Genomic DNA, 21944 nt, shown 5'->3' on the forward strand with positions numbered 1-21944 from the left:
GATCATCCTTCAGAATTCCCTACTGGAGAATGTGCTTAGGTTTGGATTTGGGTTTTATTTTAATATATCCATGGTCATTAATAGAATTTCCAGTTAAGGGCTCAAATCCCAGGCCTTCTGCTATTGTGTTGTTTTGATATAAGGGTATTGCAAAATGTTCCTCTTACTTCCAAATACTTTGCATAAAAGTTTACATAACTGAATTATTTATATTTATTACATAGGGATATATTTACTTATATAATGTTTTACATTAGAGAAAAACCTACAAGATTTAAAGTAATATAAAGTAGTCATTATTCCTCAGCCTTTCCTAATACCACTTCTTTTTCTCATTTGATGAGCCCAGCCATTCAACCAGTAACTGTGATATACAATTTACAACACTGAATCCCAATGGAAAAAATTATCTACATATCAACAACAATTGATTGCAAAAATACATTCTTAAAATTGACCTACATTAGGACAAATTTATAAATGTTCCTGGGTTCAGTTCAAAAAGGCTATTTTAGTGGTTTAAAATATGACAAAGAACACTGAAAAGGGAACTCTGGTTATAAAATATAACAAGAACATTTGCAAGTTTTAATTGGCTTTCTATTTCCATGCCAACTTTTTCTGAATCTGGAGAGCATTAAAATAATTTTTCAGAATTTATTTCTTTCCATTGTGCTGTATCTAGTCCCTTTTCCCAGACAGTACATTCAGTACCAAATGAGTAGTGTATTCATTAAGGCTAAAGAGAAAGGCAAGGGTTAAGTAAATAAGAAAATTAAATTAATATCCAGGCCTAAATGTTTTAGCAGAGCCAAAGAATCTGTTTAATCACTCAAGTCAACAAAGGTTAAGATAACAAAATAAACTTCTAAATGCTTTCCTTTTCTGGAACTTAATCTGTCCTGCTAAAGATGTTTTTAAGTTGCTATCAGTTTTGCCCAGTCCCAGCTGTTATAAAATTTACTTGAACACACTGTGAGGAGAAAAGAATTTTTTGGAAAATAGTTAAGCAGAGCTCCTGGGTGGCTTATTGAAACTGCAAGAACCCAGGGCTCATTTAAAACCATCTCTTGGCTGATGATGTTGGACCAATAACTACCAAATCTTTAATTTAGCAGGGAACTTTGTTATTTGGCAAGGTGATGGTAGCCAACTATTTGAAGCTTGACATATAGTCAAAAGCTAACTTCATGATGTTTGGATTTGATTAATAAATTTGCCACAATTTCAGAACAACACAGTACCCTAATAAAAATTGTTAAACATTAAAATGGCTTTGCTTACTTTTAAGGATCTGTTTTTAAGTCACCAAGATACAGGAAAGAAATGTAAGTCATAAACAATGAAGCTCTGGGTACAATTGTGGCTTCCAGGGCCGTGGTTCATGACAAGGGCAGACGTCCTTATGAACAGGGCACAGACATGCAGAAAAGGCCTCTTTAAAAGTGAAAAGAGATGGTGGTGGTGGTGATGGGTTCAGAGGACAATGGGGAAAGCCTTAATAGTCTTGAGTCTTTTACACTTGACATTCAGGTTCTGTTACTGATCACGGAATGTAATTCAATCTTTTGCAGTGAGAGACTCAGAATAAAAGGAGAAACAACAGAATACCTTGTAGAACATGTAAACAGCATTATGAACAGCAGGAAACAGAAACAGACTCCATTTGATTATGCTGAAGGAAAAAAATCACTAATGGCAAATATACCTGGATTTTGAATAACATTTTTTAAATTGGTGCCAATGAGTCAAGAAGTAAAACTTTATGACAACTAAGTAGTTGGGTGTTCATAACCCTTGGATGGGGATCAAAATCATCCTGACCACTTATGTTTCATACAGAGAAGTTCTAAGGTGTTACTATGTGGCATTCATTCATTCATTCATTCATTCACTTGCTTTTGGAGAGTTGACAGAACATGGGTTGTGAAGACTCATTCTGCCATGATTGCAAAGGGCAAAGATCTACCTATTTGTGTTTGTGTTACTGAGCTTCTTCAATCTTATTCATAGGGGCACAGAATCAAAGTTAGAAATGGTCCTGGCAATTATCTGCACCCAGCTTGTTAGAGGGGAAAGAGAGCAGAAGTTGAGGTCTGGGTTTGAGTTTCAGCATTGCCTTTTCAGCATTGCTGTATATGGAAGAACTTGGGAAACACACCTGAGCCCAATCCTCATTAGAAAACAACAATGGTAATAGTAATGTCTGTGTTATTAAATGGCAGAATTACTTTTGAAGATAAATGAGAGAATATGTGGAAAAGGAAACCTGTGAGTACCTGGGTTTAAATCCTGGCTCTGACATTAATTAGCTCTGTGACCTTGAACAGAATATTTAAACTTTTTTAAGTCTTGATTTTCTCATTTATTCAATGGGGATAATAGGAGTAGCTATTACAGAAGGATGTTGGATGAAGGCATTTGGCACATTTTAAGCACTCAGTATATTTATTTATCATTATTATTGTTGTAGTATTTTAACCATAGATAGATCTGTAACCCCTATCATTTCACATTGCTGCTCATGACTTTATAACAACTACTTTACTGAGAGGGAGGCAGTCTACTCCAGCTGAAATGGCAAAAATGAGGCAGAGAGACCTGGGTTTGAATCCATTTCCATCACTAACCAGTTAGTTCTGTGAACTTGGGCAAGTTACTTAACCCCAGCTTCTCATTTGAAAATAGGAAGAATAATACAGCTATGATTTGTTGCGTGCTTATTATGGGGTTTTCATATATTATTTTATTTAATCCTTATAATAATAATAAAGATAGTGGTATAGTAGGAATTTGAATCCTGTCCAGCCTAACTCTGGCCCATGTGGATAATCATCTCACTTTACTGCATCTCCTTTTCCTATTTTTTCTTCTTGATAACCTACCTGGCTCAACTGTAGTAAGGCTTAGAGATAATGTGTGCAACACACCCAGAAAGGTAGTCAGTAAGCGGTAAGACTTAAGCAATTAGCCGTTGTTATTATTACTTGAGGCATTATTTCCTAGTCTAACTTCCATTCAGTCTCAGAATCACCCTCCAACTCCCTTACAATAGGTTATCCAATCTCTGCTTGAATATAGGGTAAAGTCATATCCTCAAATCTTTGCAATACAAAGGTAGTAGGATGCAGCTAAGAAAATCGTCACTGGCATGGTGACTGATAGCACAGATTTAAAGCACCATCACAGCCATATAGACTAGAGACCTGACTACTGAAGAGAAATGTTTGACAGCAGAAACAATATTGAAAATTAATGTTAAATCTGTAATGAACATCTTAAGATCAAGGAGGAAAGTGCAAATCTCATGTCAGGAGGCAGTCATCTGTGGAAATCTATCACAAGGCCTCTTAGAATAAAACCAAATAATATTTATAGATGTTATATTATACCTAAAATTGGCTCAATGTATACTGACAGAAAGCTAATGCCAAAAAAAGGTTAGTCTACTTTCTTCTGCATTAAATCATATGTCACCAGCAGTACTTAAAGATAATCAAGTTTCCTACTATTTACTTTTTAATCTGACTTCCATTTCCATTACTTAACAAAATACACTTTTAAAAATTTTCCATGACCCCCAAACACCAAATCTAAAGGCATTTTATAAACCTCATCTTGGTGACTTTTTTTTTTTCAAGTGAAAACATTCTGTTGACCACCATGATTTTTAAAAAGTAGATCTTTCCTGGGTTTTCAAACAGCGCAGTGTCCTGCTTCTACTTTTGAATGCTCTCACCTTTGTTGGGTCCCACTCCCTAAATGTGGGTATTTCTGAAGGATCTACCCTAGGCTAGTTCTCTCCTCATTCTTCCACTCATCACCTTATCTATACCCATTGTTTCAACCCTCACTCTGTGACCTTTCAGCTACATAACTGTTACCTCCAGACTTAATACCATCTCAGAATTTTAGTCCCATGTTTCAACTGTTTGTGAAATGATCCAATGAAATGCCTCACCAAGGTCACAAATTTGACATAACTGAAACTTGACATCATTTATCCTCACAACTCTCTTCTGATCAATTTTATCAAGCATCACAACAGAAACTTCAGACCTGTGCTGATTTGGAGCTGTTATGTACCCCACAAAAGGCCATGTTCTTCTAATCCATTCTTGTGGGGGCAGACCTATTGTGGATGAGACCTTTTGATTAGGTTGTTTCCATGGAGACTGACCTGCTCAATTCAAGGTACATCTTAATCCCTTTACTGGGGTCCTTTATGAGGATAAGGAGATGAGAAACACCCAGAGCAGCAAGAAGGACCCAGAGGAGCTGAGAGAGAAATGCACAGAGACATTTGGAGACCGCCACTGAAACTAGAACCAGGAGAGAAGGACCGGCAGACATCCCTATGCACCTTCCCATGTGACAGAGAAGCCCCAGATGCCAGCAGCCTCTCCTCAGAGAAGGTATCTTCCTCTTGGTGCCTTTATTTGGGCATTTTCATGGTCTTAGAATTGTAAATTTCTAAAACCCTATAGAAAAGTCAACCCATTTCTGATATATTGCATTCTGGCAGCTTTAGCAAACAAATTCTCTCTTTAGCTTCTTTCTCAGCCTCCACATCAATTAACATCAACTTGTTGAATTTTCACCTCAGTGTCTTTCAATTTTACTCTCTGACTGCTTTTTTAATTTAACGTCACCTGGCCACCACGCCTCCCATACCACAGGTCCTTGGTGTAAATCCAATATACATAGGATCTATCTCCAACCCTCTGGTTCAAGACTTCTCTCATATTAATATCTCTCCTGCTAGTGTGATTCCTGGTTTTCCCCTGTCTGCCAGGATTTTTTCTCACTACTTTTGGTGAACCCTGTTGTGAGATGACATAACTTTTATTTTCAATCTCATTCCACTTGGTTTCCTTCCAGCTTTGGAGTAACTATGTAACACAGTTTAGCCAATGAGAAATGAACAGAAGTCTGCTGTGAAATTCTTGGAAAAGACTTTGTTTTCTTGATAAAGACTCTTCTTCTTTTATCCTCTCTGTGGATACCAATATAGATGTGATGGCAGGACTTGCAGCAGCCTTCTTGCAACCATAAGGGGAAGGCCAAGAGATTCACAAATGCTTCCATACTAACATCACTGAGTTATACAACAGCAACAACTCCTCCAAACTTCTTATTATGTGAGAAAAGTAAACCCATTCCACAGCTCCCATAAGAAATATGGAGCTTTCTTCCATATTTTGGTGACTCCTTTGTTTTAAAGACTTCGCCCCCCCCCCCCCCCCCCATTGCTAAACTGCTTACTCTGACATTCAGTTTTTTGCTCAGTATATCCCTTTGTCTCTAAGGATACTTGATGTTCAGGCTGAGCCAGCCCATTCTCTCTGCTGACATCTCCACTGAGGACTGGACATGATCATTATATCTCAGACCTTATGAACTTGTCCTGGATGACTGACAATGTTTCCTGGTTTATTTGGTTGCCCCACTTTCAGTCGCTCCAAATTCCAGTCCATACTGAACATTACCACCAAACAGATTTTCATAAAGAACATTTGGTAATAACACCAAACACTCTGGTGTTAATATACATCAATGGATGTATTCAAAACTCTTCAATGACTCCCTACTGCTTATCATGCTAGCATTTAAAAGGTTCCCCAAAATATAACTTCAACCAACTTTATTTTAGACAAGTTTTCATATTTAAACTAGTCTCTTGACAAATGGAATATTATGGTTCCCTAACAAATTCTTCCATTTCCTACCTGTAAAATACTGTTTATGTCATTTCCTCTCCCTATTTACCTTATCTTCCAAAATTTACTCATCCCCTTTCACAGTCTCTCATCATCCTTGTGCTGGTTTGTATCTATTATGTACCCCCATAAAAGTCATGTTCTTTTAATTTAATCTTGTGGGTGCAGACTTATTCAAGGTGGGCCTTAATCAGTTTACTGGAGTACTTAGGAGAGAGAGAGAGAGAGAGCTCAGAGCCAACACAGACCCAGACGCTTGGAGATGCAGACAAAGATGTTTGGAGATGCTAAGTTAAGAGATGAAGCCCAGAGTTTGCCCCAGAGAAGCTAAGAGAGATCTCCCAGATGCTTAGAGAAAAATGCCCTGGGAGGAAAAAGCAAAGATGCACAGAAGCTGAGAGAGACAAAAAGAGAAAGTCATTTTGGAAACAGAAGCCAGGAGAAGAAGGACCAGTGGATGTCATCATGTGCCTTCCCATGTGACAGAGGAACCCAGATACCATCAGCCTTCCCTCAGAGCAGGTTTCTTACTCTTGATGCCTTAATTGGACATTTTCATGGCCTTAGAACTGTAAATTTATGAACTAATAAATACCCATTGTAAAAGCCAATCGATTTCTGTTATATTGCATTTCAGCAGCTTTAGCAAACCAGAACAATCATTTGAAATGGAAGAATGTTCGCTTTTCTAACATCTTCTAGGCATAGCTTTTTAAGGCATATAACATACAATCACATAGTGTTCTTAATCACTCACCCATGAGATTATCTACAGCTATTATCTACAGCCCCTTGAGGGCAGTAATGATGTAATAATATTCTATTCCTACATTCAACAAATATTCACCAAGTCCTTACTATTCTAGGTGATGGTAGTATGAAAAAACACAAAAGGTCCTTGCTCTCATGGAGTTTATGTTCTAAGGGTGGGCATGTTTTACAGATGACAAGCAAGTAAATAAACAAAATAGGATAATTTCAGATTTACATTCAGTAGTTAGGGACGCACTCCCGGAAGAAGTGAGATTTGAGATGAAATCTCAGTGATAAGAAGAACCCAATCACAAGAAGACCATTCTCACAAGTGGAAAGCCCTTGAGTTGGAAGAACACATGGAGTACAATGGAAGGAGGGGAAGACTAGAGTGAGATGAGGTTACAGGGGTGGGCAAGGGCCAGACCATAAAGGTCCATGGAGGCCAAGGAAAGTGGTTTGAATTTCATTGCAAGCTTTAAATATGAGAGTAATATGATCTAATTTATAACAAAAATGATCTCTCTGGCTGCTGTGTAGAGAATGGATTATACAGGGTAAAGAGTGGAAACAGAAGATTAATTGGAAGGGTATTGCAGTAATCAAGAGCATGAGATGATAGTAACTTGAATTTGGTGGTAGTAGAAGAGAGAGAGAAAAATGGGCAGATTTATGGTCTGTATAATATTTACAGTGTCTTGCACATGGTAGATGCTCATACATATGGTGAACTATATATGTCCAAGTGCTTCAAAATAGTTTCACATTCTTAATTTCTACATGACATTCCAGTTTTTCCTGCTTTGCTTCATATACTATGGCTTAACCTATTCTTGCTTGACACATGGGGAGCCAAGGACAAAAAAGAAGGACTTCACATTCAAGGGAAACAGTAGAAATCCCATAAAGGAAAGTCACTTAATAAAGGAAAGTCACTTAAAGATTTGAAGTGATGAATTCTAGAGGATTATATTGTTAAGCTACTTAAGGAAAGAAAGTAAGAACTTGAAATAAATGGTAAAAAGTAGAATTAAGCACTCAAATCAAATGTCAGTGGAAGACCAGTGTGGCTTCATTAGATACATTTAGTGTGTTTAGAATAAGTAAATTTGTGCTTTGAATTATAGTTTAAGAAATGTAAGAAAATAAAAGTGGAATTAAGAATCAATGATATGATGAAATAGGAGAGAGCATTCAAATATACATATTTTAAAAAAAGTTTCCTATCAGCATCTGCTGGAATGGTGTGCCTGAACAGAGGCTGTGGATAAAGTTAACCTTTGTTAAGTTGAAGACTTTTCCAATTCTAGATTTTTTTTTTTCTGGAATATAAATTGTTCTTTTCAATATCTTGACATAATAAATTTTATAATAATTACCTAATACTATGTTTATAAAGTTTTAAGAGCACTGAATGTGACCTGCCTTGTATCTAAACTAGGAATCTAAGAAAAGAAGTCAACTCAGTGGATTCTCATTCTCTTTCACATATACTTCTCAGGACACTTGGATTCTTTCTCATAAAGATTTGCCCTGCATTATGAATTCAATCTAAATTCCTTCGATACAGAGCAAAATCCAGTGGGTAACGGGATCAATTTTTGCCACTTTCTACCTGAAATGCTAACTGGCCCCTGGATGGAGTGAAACGTGGCCCCATTCAGTGTGAAAACTGGCTGAAATCTGTATGAAAGGCAGTCTGGGTTTGTCAAAATAGTTCATGAACTTTGGCCAAACTTTCAAGGAACCAGGTCTAAGCCTTAGTTTGTAATGCAACATGAAACCAGGTGAATTTCCCATGGTTTCAGGTTTCATCCAGAAAATATGGCCTAGCTTTATAATCAATCATCACTCTTTGGAACGATGAAAGCCAACACACCTTTTTGAAAACGAGGACTGCAAGCATACTGATGACAGCTAAGTTGTAAACCACCCTTTAACTTCCTTTGCCAAAAGAAGATTTCTCAAAATGGAAACATTTTCCCTCTTTCCTAGAAAGGGCAAGTTGAGTGATTTTGATATGTGTGTAGAAAGAAATGATACTCAATACCTGGAGACATGCCATGTGAAAAAGTCACCACGGACAGAGCAAGGGGCTACATTTGAATCATTTAAGATTATAAGAGTTTTATTCCTTTTACGTCCATGACAGTAGATACCATGTATAATTTCCTTGACCATTAACATGAGCTTTTAGCTTGAACATAGTCATCAGCTAGAATGACTGGCATGAGAAATGAAATGCTCTAAGGCATAATGATTATTTCTATATTAAGAAATGGCTGAAGAATAGAAGGGAAAGTAAATCATAGCATAAGTTTTATCTAATTTAAGAAGCATGAGGAGATAAGACTGCAAAGCTTACAAATTTGCATCAGCTGCATCTTTTACAGTAAAGCCTCTACTGCAATAAGTAACTAAGCATGGTGCATTTTATGAAAAGATCTACATAATTTCGGTTTTCAATCTGAAACTTTTAAATGTGCTTTCTAATTGTAAGAACGATTCTCTTCAATCAAATACTCACTTTTGTGCATAGTGACATGAGAAAATTGAGAAGTATGTCTGAATGGAGCCACTACATCATTGGAACAGTATGTCTGAACATTTGGGTAATAAAGCACAGATGTGAAGCAGAGTACTTGGCACTACCAAGAAAATAAAGCATTCACCATTGTATTATAATGGTTAAAAGAGCTCTACTTGGGAAGAATAATAGAATGCCCCGCCTCCCTAGAATGCTAAACTGTTTAACACCTTTTATCTACTTAAAAATGTATACAAATTAAGAACTTCAAACCTATGAAGAATAAGAAATATGCAATGCATCAATATTTTCATTCTCCATAAAAAAACATATTTATGCAATAGCACGTGAAGTTTAACTGCAGGAAAAGGCCAAATTCAATAGAAATGCATGTGGCCTCTGTATTACCAAACAATGTATGCAGCTCTGAAGGACTTAATAGCCATTGGAAAGGTGGTTGTTGTTGACTTTGAGAAGTGATTCTGAGCTTTAGTCAGTAGGGCTAATTACTGAAGATTGTTCTGCTTACATGTACCAAGTTCAGATAATGCAACAGGATATACACAGTGATTATTAATTAGACTTTTTCATTTACAAGTGTTATGGCATTTTTGCCAGCCATTACTAAACCATGCAACACAAAGGCAGTTATGAAACTAGGGTACTCTCATTCAGTAAATTTGGAGCTGAAAACTAATTTTCTGCCCAGGATAGGAGGGATATAACTTACCCGAGGCCCCTGATCACCTTGTTCTCCCTGCAATGTAGGAAGGTGAGATGATAGCTTTAACAACAAAATCTATACACGATGATCAGTTAAAAAAAAAAAAATCAAAATACTATATAGTGTGGTCATGCCAATATGGATATCCACTAACTTAATTTGTTTCTTCTACATATTTTCTTACCTTGTCACCCTTTGGACCAGGAGGGCCCTGAAAAAAAGAGGAAAAAAATTTAATTAAGAAATTATTGTAGCTTGAATAGATCATCTAGGTTGCAAGATACATGTAAAGACATAGAAATATGTCAGTGAGGTTTCTCAAGGAAATTGGGGTTCTTTAAACTATAATTGTAAATATGGCCGGTATGTGAAAATAATTTAATATATACATCCACAGAAAAGTACATGTCATAGTATGTAATATGCTGAATATTATTTTTGACAAACTGAACACACCTATGCAAGTAGCACCCATCTCAAGAAATAGAACTTTACCAATAACCCAGAAGATCCTTTTGTGGAATTTTATTGTCACTGTCTTCCACCATGAGTAATCACTATCTTGACTTCTGATGGCACAAATTCGTTTTCTTGTGTTTGTTCTTTAGATAAATAGAATCATACAGTATGGGTCTGGCTTCATTTGCTCAATATGTGTGAAATTCATCCACAATTTTGTGTGTACTTGTAAATTGTTCAACCTTATTGCTTTATAATATTCTGTTGTGTGGATATACCATAATTTATTCATTCATCCTGCTACTGATTGCCGTTTGTTTACAGGAATTTTTAGTTTATGGCTATTACAAATAGTACTGCTGTAAACATTGTAGTATATATCTTTTGGTGAAAAATTGTATGCATTTTTGTTGGGTAAATACCCAGTAGTAGAACTGTAGCTTATATATTTAGTTTTAGTAGATACTGCCAAAAAGTTTTCCAAGGTAGTTGCAACAATTTTCACTTCTGTCAGCAGACTATGAAGATTTGCTTTCTCCCATATATTAACAACACTAGGCATTTTCCATCTTTTTCATTTTATACTTTCTGGTGGGTGTGTAGTAGTTTCACATTGTGATTTTAATTTGTATTTACCTGATGACTAATTAAGCTGACATCTTTTAATACACTCATTGGCCATTTTATATATCCTCCTTCATGAAGTATCTATTCATGTCTTTTGCCTTTTTTCTAGAATTGTCTATTGTTAGGTAGGAGTTCTTTATATATTATATATTATATGTTATACTTAAGTGTGTAGAAAGATATAGATACAGTTTAGAATTCTTCATAGATACTGGATATGAGTCTCAACTATATCCACTGCAAATATCTTCCCCTACTCAGTAGACTGTCATTTCACTCTCTTAATGGTGTTTTTGATGATACTTTGAATCATCTTTTAGACCAATAGGTCCAAAACTCAATTTTCCATTTTTTTCCCCTTTATAGTTATCAATTTTGATGTCACACTTAAGAAATCTTTGCCTACTCCAAGGTCATGAAGAGGTTGTTCAATGTTTATTCTAAAAACTTTCATATTTAGAATCTTGATTCATCTAGAATTGATTTTGTGTATTATGTAAGGTCAAAGTCAAGATGTTTTATTCCCATGTGGACATCAAATTAGCTCAACACCATATATTGAAAATCCATCTTTTCTCCATTGTATTATAGTGTTTACCTTTGCTAGAAATCAGGTGACCCTATGTATGTGCATCTTTTGGGTAATTTCTGTTTTGTTCCATTGGGCAGTTGGTCTCTTCTTGAGTTCCAACACAATTTTCTTTACCTTTGAACAAAAATACTTGCAAGAAATAATAATTCTAGAGGCATCAGTAATGCTGTCTTTTCTAGCTCTTAAAGATGAAGTCATAGTGTTTCTTTCAGTACTCAGCTCAGCTGAGGAATTGGAGCGTTTTAGGGTTACCAACAATTTCTTGCCTCCATCCCTCTGAAGGCCAGGTCTAGACAGGAAGTAAAGTCAAGGCTCCAGTAAAGTAAAGTACCCTCTTCTCCTTAGGTCCTAGCACATTACTGCAGGTGGGAACATAGGAATGCTCTGCCTACGAAAACATCTCCTTCTGCTAAGTATTAGCTACAGAGGAACTGTACCGAATTCCTTCTCTCAATTGTAGCACTTCTGATAACAGCTGTGAGGTTATCATAAAATTAATATTAATAACAACAATGTGTCATATTTTGTATATTTTACCATCAACAAAGACCTTGCACCTGTTACTGCATTTAATCTTCACCACAGTCCAATGAGGAAAATATCATGATCTCCCTTCCAGAGTTACCAAACATGAAAGTCAAGGACCCTCAAGCTTGGGCAGACATCTTTGAAATGAGCAAGCCAGAATGTTAACCCATGTGTGTGACTTTAAATGCAGTGGTTTGGAGTGCTAAATGTTGGGATGCTGTTCTAGAACTAGATCCTCAGACAGAATGATGCCCATGTATCTGGTGCCTGTCTTCAACTGGTGTCCCCCAAAATGTCTCCCAATTGCACTTCCCACAAGGTCATGGAAACTGGCCCAAGATCTCACATTCAAAATGAGAGAAAGGGGAATTGAAGAGGAGCAGGGCAAGGTCTAGCAGACTAAGATAATGGAATCAAAGTGACAAAATCTCTTTTCTGTTACCCCCCCCAAATCATTTTGCAATTAAAAATATAGAAACTAAGAAAATTATTTTTCTTGATGTTTTCCAGTAAAAGTTTTTCATTATTGTTTTTACTAATGTTTTCAGTAAATCAAATAGTAATGAATGAGCACAGTCTCTGTGTCCACTCCGTAAAATTGTTCAAGGAATCTATTTAGTCATTTTTAACACACCCAAAATGCTTGCTAATATTATATAAGTAGGGTTTTATTTTTGGTGGGGGGAAAACAAACCTGAAAAAAAAAAAAAAAAAGGAAAAATGAGATAGTGCCATTAAACTTAAGAAATACATTGGAAGTTCTAGTCTTGATTTAAGTAGCATGTTGTTTGACTCATTTTGATTTGTATGTACATTTGTTGAATGCCCATAGTTTGCCAATATTATAGGCACTGGAGGAGGGATAGTGGGGCAAAACTGATTTTCCCTCTCCTGGAAAAGCTAACTGTTCAGTGTTAAAGACAAACACTTCCCACCTACTAGCATTAAGAAAAATGACCCACAAAAAGGTCAGTTGTTACACAGGCTCCACCACCACCCACACCCCCCAGAAAAGACTCCTCCTCTTTAGAGTTTTGTTTGCTTTTTCTGGTGAGATTTCAGGGGCCAACACTTTAGTTGTACCAGTCTTCCGAAGGCATTTTGTTAGGTTATATGGTGTGTTTGAGGTCAAAGCTTTTCTCAAATGATTTTGCAATGTTTTAAATGGGAACAGACTCTTTTTCTCAATGTTAAAAAAAGGCTCTTTTTTCTCAATGCCAAAGCCATGCATGTCAACTATAGCTCTTTAGCCAGCTTGCCATAAGCAAGATGCTTAATTCATGAACACATGAAAATTTGCATTCGCAGTTGAACAACAAACACTGTTGCCCCCAAAGGAGCTATATCTGAGCAGACAGAATGGCGTCCTGGCACCTGCCAGCTCAAGGCAGAACTGAAGCAGAGGTCAACCCTCATTCACAGCTGTGCCAGCTCCTGTGGACACTCCAGACCCCACTTGTGCTATCAGGATTAGTGGCAGGTGTTTTCTTCTGCTCTGATGGAAATACCACTCTTCTTTCTCAATTGGACCTTCTTCCCTGCAAATACAGGATGAATTTGAAGAAAAAAGTGGGCTACCTTAGTAAACACAGTAGTATTTCAAAATTTGGGAGCCAGGGTTCTTTTCTAAGTCAGAACATTGCAAATGAAAGAAAGGCATCTTTGATTATTAACCTTTAAAATTAAAACCAGGTCATTATTTAAGGTAGTTTTTTTTTGTTGTTGTTAGAGTGAAAAACAAACAAAACCAAAACAAACCTCACTATTATAAACTAATGGATGGACAACAATATAAATTAATAAATATTTGAATTAGAGATTATTTCAAGCCCAGTAGCATTCGTTGCTTCCAACTACACCAGCCTAACAATCTAAAATTTAGTGGATGTACTTGTTGTTTGAGTAACAGTCTCAATGGCTGGTTGGTATCTATTTGAAGATAAGATTTTAGTGCAAAAACAAGGTTGAGGTCAATGGAAAAGTAATAAAGTAAAATTATTGGTCATAAGGGAATGGTGAGTCACAGCTTCATATAAGGCATTTTTGGGGATTTCTGTTCTGGTTTGATACAGTATCTTGGAGCCAGATCTTTTATAAAGCCCACCTTAATAAATAAATAATATTTGCAATGATCTTTTTAATTAGTTTATGTAATTATAGATACCACTGAAATGCTTACAGGTGACAAAATTTTTATTAGTGTCATTATTCAGCAGTTGGAACATTTCTTTTATAGAATAGTTTGTATTATTAACTTTCTGGCAAACTCTCTATTTATAAATTTCAGTGGCAAACTTCAAACTAGCTCCAATCCAAATGGCTTCCAATTCAGAATTTGCAGTAGCAAGCCTATAATATAGATCTTTACCTATACCAATTTCAGCCTTTGAAAAGCTATTTCTGCCAAAATAACTAAGATGTTTAGTTCTATTCCCATATGTATTATCTGTTTCAATTAAATGATAAGACTAAACTGAAAGCAAGAGAGGCACAATGAATGACAGTCAGGAAAATATTGAATTTCAATGTACATGAAAGTAATAGAAATATTGCTGGAAAACACAGATATATTCATAGGAGCTGGGTGCCCCAATAAAGGATTTTTATCCCTAGACTTGTAAATTTTCCTACCTTGAACTGGCAAAAGATAAGGAGGTAAACATTTTAAAAGATGATAATCATTAAATCAGAGTACAATTCTGCCAGAGATAGAAGACGTGAAATAGAAGCATACCCTGGAAATTCTTGGCAGCCAGAGCTGCTGGAATAAGAATGGGGTTCTGATTTCTATCCCAGAAAAAAGTAGATAAGTTCAGCTTAATTCCAGACATACTTTCACTATTGAAATATAGCAAAACTTTTTTTGATTACTCTTTTCATTACCATAGAATTATGAGGACAAGCAGGTTTCATCTTCTGAACATTTATGGCCTACTATCAGCCAGGGAATGTGCTCCAAGTCTGGAGAGAGACATGAAAATGTAATTGCAATCAGTGGAAGAGATGATGTGTTGTGGGAGTATAGAGAAGAAAGAAGGCAGGAGAGCTGGAATTGAAAAGATGATACTGGAATTGGCTCTTGAAAATTGGCCAGAGATAAGAGGACTGCGTGGGGTGAAGCAGTTCAGTCAGAAGGGAAGAGCTGCGTAAGTGTGATGGGATGCTGTGCTAGTAGAGGAAAGCAGGAGTGTCCAGGGTGGTGACTGGCTATTTAGGTTGGGGAAAGGGAGCCAGTAGCAGCAAGAAAGGAAGATTTAGGAAGGCTGGTTAACCACACCCAGGTGTCTGGATCCCAATCTGTCATTGGTTTAATAATGGACTGAAGAGATCAAGTGTGTTTGCAGAACTCCGAGAGCATGGAGTGCTAGAGAGGCTTCTTAGGAAGTTGTTGCCTTGGTCCAGGAAACATATGGTGAAAGTCTGAATAAAGGTGGTGGCAGTGGGGATGCAGAGATAGTTCTAGTTTCAGGAGACCTCTTTTGAGGTAGAACCAACAAGATCAGTTAACTGATTGGACATGGGGCCACTGAACAGCTCACCAATGGGGTTTTAAAAGTCCTACTCATTTGAAAGTTCACAATTAAGTGTATTTGCAGCAAAGTGCTGGTCTAAACTGGCTTATGCCAGATAAATTTAGCAGTTGCAGAGCCAAGTGTTCTGGTTTGCTAATGCTGCCATTATGCAAACTATCAGAAATGGATTGGCTTTTGTAATGGGGATTTATTAAGTTACAAATTTACAGTTCTAAGGCCACAAAAATGTCCAAACTAAGGCATCAACAAGAGGATACCTTCACTGAAGAATGGCCAATGGCATCCAGAACACCTCTGTCAGCTGGAAAGGATGTGGCTGGCATCTGCTGGTCCTTTGTTCACGGGTTGTGTTTCAAAATGGCTTTTTCCAAAATGCCTCTCTCAGCTGCTCTCTCTCAGCTCCTGTGCATCCTTGCTTCTTTCTCCAGGGCATTTCTCTCCAGGCATCTGGGGTTCTCTCTTAGCTTCTCCAGGGCAAACTCTGGGGTTTATCTCTTAGCTTAGCATGTCCAATTGTCCTTCTGTCTGCATCTCCAAGCATCTCTAAGCAGCAGCATGCATCTGGGGTCTCTGTCAGCTCTTAGATCTCTCTCTCTCTCTCTCTCTCTTTTTAATTGAGATTGTTCTGACAAACCATATAATTATCCAAAGATCCAAAGTGTACAATCAGTTGCCCATGGTACCATCATACAGCTGTGCATCCATCACTACAATTAATTTTCTTTTTTCAATTTTTAGAACATTTTCATTACTCCAGAAAAGAAATAAAGACAAAAAAGGAAACCCAAATACTCCTATACCTCTAACCACCCCCCATCCATTATTGATTCATAGTTTTGGTATAGTACATTTCTTACTGTTGATGAAAGAATGTTAAATACTACTAACTGTAGTATACAGTTTGCAATAGATATATATTTTTTCCTATATACCCCTCTATTATTAACTTCCAGTTATAGTGTCATACATTTGCTCTAGTTCATGAGAGACATTTCTAATATTTGTACAGTTAATCAAAGACATTGTCCACCACAAGATTCACTGTTTTATACATTCCCATCTTTTAACTTCCAACTTTCCTTCTGGTGACATACGTGACTCTGAACTTACCCTTTCCACCACATTCACAGATCATTCAACACTGTTAGTCAGTCTCACAACATGCTGCCATCACCTCTGTCCACTTCCAAATGTTTAAGTTCACCCTAGTTGAACATTCTGCTCATAATAAGCAACTGCTTCCCATTCTTTAGCCCCGTTCTATATCCTGGTACCTTATATTTCATGTATATGAGTTCACATATTATAACTAGTTCATATCAGTGAGACCTTGCAATATTTGTCCTTACGTGTCTGTCTTATTTCACTCAATATGGTGCCGTCAAGTTTTCTTCATAAACCCATTTTTTTAAGATGGTTTTGTTCACACACCACATACTCTGTGCTAACTAAACAATCCATGGTTCCCCGGATAGACACGTATTTATGTATTCACCACCATCACCACTATCTATATAAGGACATCTCTGTTTCTCCCACAAAGAAGGAAGAAGAGTCAAAGAAGATAGAGAGACAAAAGAAAAAAAAAAGAAAGAGAAAATGAAAACCATGACAGCTAGGAAGTTACAAAAGGAAAGATAGCGTTAAACTAAAGTAGAATAAAGAGTCAGACAATGTCACCAATTCCAAGAGTCCCATACCCCTCCCCTATGTTCCCTCCCCCCACCATATGCATTTAGCTTTGGTATATTGCCTTTGTTACATTAAAGGAAGGAAAATTCAATGTTTCTGTTAATTATAGTCTCTAGTTTGCATTGATTGTATTTTCCCTCAATCCCACCCTATTTTTAACACCTTGCAATGTTGACATTCATTTGTTCTCCCTCATGTAAAAACATATTTGTAAAATCAAGTACCTAGGAATAAACTTAACCAAAGATGTAAAAGACCTATACAAAGAAAACTACATAACTCTACTAAAAGAAATAGAAGGGGACCTTAAAAGATGGAAAAATATTCCATGTTCATGGATAGGAAGGCTAAATGTCATTAAGATGTCAATTCTACCCAAACTCATCTACAGATTCAATGCAATCCTAACCAAAATTCCAACAACCTACTTTGCAGACTTGGAAAAGCTAGTTATCAAATTTATTTGGAAAGGGAAGATGCCTCGAATTGCTAAAGACACTCTAAAAAAGAAAAACGAAGTGGGAGGACTTACACTCCCTGACTTTGAAGCTTATTATAAAGCCACAGTTGCCAAAACAGCATGGTACTGGCACAAAGATAGACATATAGATCAATGGAATCGAATTGAGAATTCGGAGATAGACCCTCAGATCTATGGCCGACTGATCTTTGATAAGGCCCCCAAAGTCACCGAACTGAGCCATAATGGTCTTTTCAACAAATGGGGCTGGGAGAGTTGGATATCCATATCCAAAAGAATGAAAGAGGACCCCTACCTCACCCCCTACACAAAAATTAACTCAAAATGGACCAAAGATCTCAATATAAAAGAAAGTACCATAAAACTCCTAGAAGATAATGTAGGAAAACATCTTCAAGACCTTGTATTAGGCGGCCACTTCCTAGACTTTACACCCAAAGCACAAGCAACAAAAGAGAAAATAGATAAATGGGAACTCCTCAAGCTTAGAAGTTTCTGCACCTCAAAGGAATTTCTCAAAAAGGTAAAGAGGCAGCCAACTCAATGGGAAAAAATTTTTGGAAACCATGTATCTGACAAAAGACTGATATCTTGCATATACAAAGAAATCCTACAACTCAATGACAATAGTACAGACAGCCCAATTATAAAATGGGCAAAAGATATGAAAAGACAGTTCTCTGAAGAGGAAATACAAATGGCCAAGAAACACATGAAAAAATGTTCAGCTTCACTAGCTATTAGAGAGATGCAAATTAAAACCACAATGAGATACCATCTAACACCGGTTAGAATGGCTACCATTAAACAAACAGGAAACTACAAATGCTGGAGGGGATGTGGAGAAATTGGAATTCTTATCCACTGTTGGTGGGACTGTATAATGGTTCAGCCACTCTGGAAGTCAGTCTGGCAGTTCCTTAGAAAACTAGATATAGAGCTACCATTCGATCCGGCGATTGCACTTCTCGGTATATACCCGGAAGATCGGAAAGCAGTGACACGAACAGATATCTGCACGCCAATGTTCATAGCAGCATTATTCACAATTGCCAAGAGATGGAAACAACCCAAATGTCCTTCAACAGATGAGTGGATAAACAAAATGTGGTATATACACACGATGGAATACTACGCGTCAGTAAGAAGGAACGATCTCGTGAAACATATGACAACATGGATGAACCTTGAAGACATAATGCTGAGTGAAATAAGCCAGGCACAAAAAGAGAAATATTATATGCTACCACTAATGTGAACTTTTGAAAAATGTAAAACAAATGCTTTATAATGTAGAATGTAGGGGAACTAGCAGTAGAGAGTAATTAAGGAAGGGGGAACAATAATCCAAGAAGAACAGATAAGCTTTTTAACGTTCTGGGGATGCCCAGAAATGACTATGGTCTGTTAATTTCTGATGGATATAGTAGGAACAAGTTCACAGAAAGGTTGCTATATTATGTAACTTTCTTGGGGTAAAGTAGGAACATGTTGGAAGTTAAGCAGTTATCTTAGGTTAGTTGTCTTTTTCTTACTCCCTTGTTATGGTCTCTTTGAAATGTTCTTTTATTGTATGTTTGTTTTCTTTTTAACTTTTTTTTTCATACAGTTGATTTAAAAAAGAAGGGAAAGTTAAAAAAAAAAAAAAAAGAAAGAAAGAAAAACAAGGAAAAAAAAATGATGTAGTGCCCCCTTGAGGAGCCTGTGGAGAATGCAGGGGTATTCGCCTACCCCACCTCCATGGTTGCTAACATGACCACAGACATAGGGGACTGGTGGTTTGATGGGTTGAGCCCTCTACCATAAGTTTTACCCTTGGGAAGACGGTTGCTGCAAAGGAGAGGCTAGGCCTCCCTATATTTGTGCCTAAGAGTCTCCTCCCGAATGCCTCTTTGTTGCTCAGATGTGGCCCTCTCTCTCTGGCTAAGCCAACTTGAAAGGTAAAATCACTGCCCTCCCCCCTACGTGGGATCAGACACCCAGGGGAGTGAATCTCCCTGGCAACGTGGAATATGACTCCCGGGGAGGAATGTAGACCCGGCATCGTGGGACGGAGAACATCTTCTTGACCAAAAGGGGGATGTGAAAGGAAATGAAATAAGCTTCAGTGGCAGAGAGATTCCAAAACGAGCCGAGAGGTCACTCTGGTGGGCACTCTTACGCACACTTTAGACAACCCTTTTTAGGTTCTAAAGAATTGGGGTAGCTGGTGGTGGATACCTGAAACTATCAAACTACAACCCAGAACCCATGAATCTCGAAGACAGTTGTATAAAAATGTAGCTTATGAGGGGTGACAATGGGATTGGGAAAGCCATAAGGACCACACTCCACTTTGCCTAATTTATGGATGGATGAGTAGAAAAATAGGGGAAGGAAACAAACAGACAAAGGTACCCAGTGTTCTTTTTACTTCAATTGCTCTTTTTCACTCTAATTATTATTCTTGTTATTTTTGTGTGTGTGCTAATGAAGGTGTCAGGGATTGATTTAGGTGATGAATGTACAACTATGTAATGGTACTGTAAACAATCGAAAGTACGATTTGTTTTGTATGACTGCGTGGTATGTGAATATATCTCAATAAAATGATTAAAAAAAAAAAACATATTTGTACCTTTTATCACAATCATTCAACACCCTAGGTTTCACTGAGTTATACAGTCCCAGTCTTTATCTTTCCTCTTTCCTTCTGGTGTCCCACATGCTCCTAACCTTCCTCTTTCAACCATATTCATAGTTATCTTTGTTCCGTGTACTTACCTTGCTGTGCTACCATCTCCGCAAATTGTGTTCCAAACCATTCACTCCTGTCTTTTTCTTTCTGTCTGTAGTGCTCCCTTTAGTATTTCCTGTAGAGCAGGTATCTTGTCCACAAACTCTATCATTGTCTGTTTGTCAGAGAATATTTTAAGCTCTCCCTCATATTTGATGGAGAGCTTTGCTAGATATAGGATTCTTGGTTGGAGGTTTTTGTCTTTCAGTATCTTAAATATATCACACCACTTCCTTCTTGCATCCATGGTTTCTGCTGAGAAATCTGCACATAGTCTTATCAAGCTTCCTTTGCATATGATGGATTGCTTTTCTCTTGCTGCTTTCAGGATTCTCTCCTTGATGTTTGATAATCTGATTATTAAATATCTTGGCATAGGCCTATTCAGATCTATTCTCTTTGTGGTATGCTGTGCTTCTTGGATCCGTAATTTTATGTCTTTCATAAGAGATGAGAAATTTTCAGTGATTATTTCCTCTATTATTGCTTCTGCCCCTTTTCCTTTCTCTTCTCCTACTGGGACACCAATGACATGTACATTTCTGCATTTCTTGTTGTTCTTCAATTCCCAGAGATATTGCCCATATTTTCCCATCTTTTCTCTACCTGTTCTTTTGTATGTAGGCTTTCAGGTGTCTTGTTCTCCAGTTCCTGAGTGTTTTCTTCTCCCTCTTGAGATCTCCATACATGTGTCTTTCGTCTCTTGTGTTGTGCCTTTCATTTCCATAGATTCTTCCCATTGTTTTTTTGAACTTTGGATTTCTACCTTATGTACATCCAGTGTTTTCATCATATGCTTCATCTCTTTTGCCATATCTTCCATAAGCTTTTTGAATTGATTTAGCATTAGTTGTTTCAATTCCTGTATCTCAGTTGAAGTGTAAGTTTGTTCCTTCGACTGGGCCATAACTTCGTTTTTTTAGTGTAACTTGTAGTTTTCTGTTGTCTAGGCATCTGGTTTTCTTGGTTACCCCAATCAGGTTTTCCCAGACCAGTATGGGCTCAGGTCCCAGAAAGGGGAAATATTCAGTATCAGGTTTCCCTGAGAGTGTGTCTTAGAAGACTGATACACCCTTTGAGGCCTCAAATCACTGTGCTTTTGTGACCAGCAGGTGGCACCTGTCAGTCTGTCACTCCAGACTGATGTAAGGAGGTGTGGCCTGTGGCTGTTTTCCCCCAGGCTCTGGGGTCTGGTTCTGAATAGAAGGTGGGTAATAGAGCTTGGCACCACCTCTTTCCTCTCAGGGAAGATACACCTCCTGGGAGATATCATTTGCATTCAAATAGTCTCTTTGACTCTGCTATCTCCACCCTTGTCTGGGTCAGAGCGCTGGGAACTGAAAATGGCTGAGGCTTTCTCCACTGAGCCAAAAAAGGGACAGAAAGCCCCCCTTCAGGGCTGGTCCATGGCCACCCTCACTTTCACCTATTGGCTAGAGATAGCACCTGGTCCTCTGGGCTCCACCTCCCTCCCAGAGAGATCCTCTGGCTCTCCAAGGTCAGTTGTCAGCAAAAGCCTCTGTCTGCTTGTT

General features: G+C 37.5%; 1 protein-coding gene across 1 annotated transcript in view; it reads right to left on the reverse strand.

Annotated features, from left to right (window-relative positions):
- Positions 1 to 21944, reverse strand: part of COL25A1 (collagen type XXV alpha 1 chain) — a 504164-nt gene that overhangs the window by 143784 nt on the left and 338436 nt on the right. Inside the window, exons 6-7 of the mRNA XM_037830440.1 lie at positions 9909 to 9935; positions 9731 to 9757 (exon numbers count right to left, since the gene is read on the reverse strand). Of these exons, the coding sequence (XP_037686368.1) occupies positions 9731 to 9757; positions 9909 to 9935 (54 nt within the window). The remainder of the gene's footprint in view (positions 1 to 9730; positions 9758 to 9908; positions 9936 to 21944) is intronic.

Source organism: Choloepus didactylus, chromosome 3, assembly GCF_015220235.1.
Source record: "Choloepus didactylus isolate mChoDid1 chromosome 3, mChoDid1.pri, whole genome shotgun sequence".
In the NCBI taxonomy this organism is placed as follows: Eukaryota; Metazoa; Chordata; class Mammalia; order Pilosa; family Megalonychidae; genus Choloepus; species Choloepus didactylus.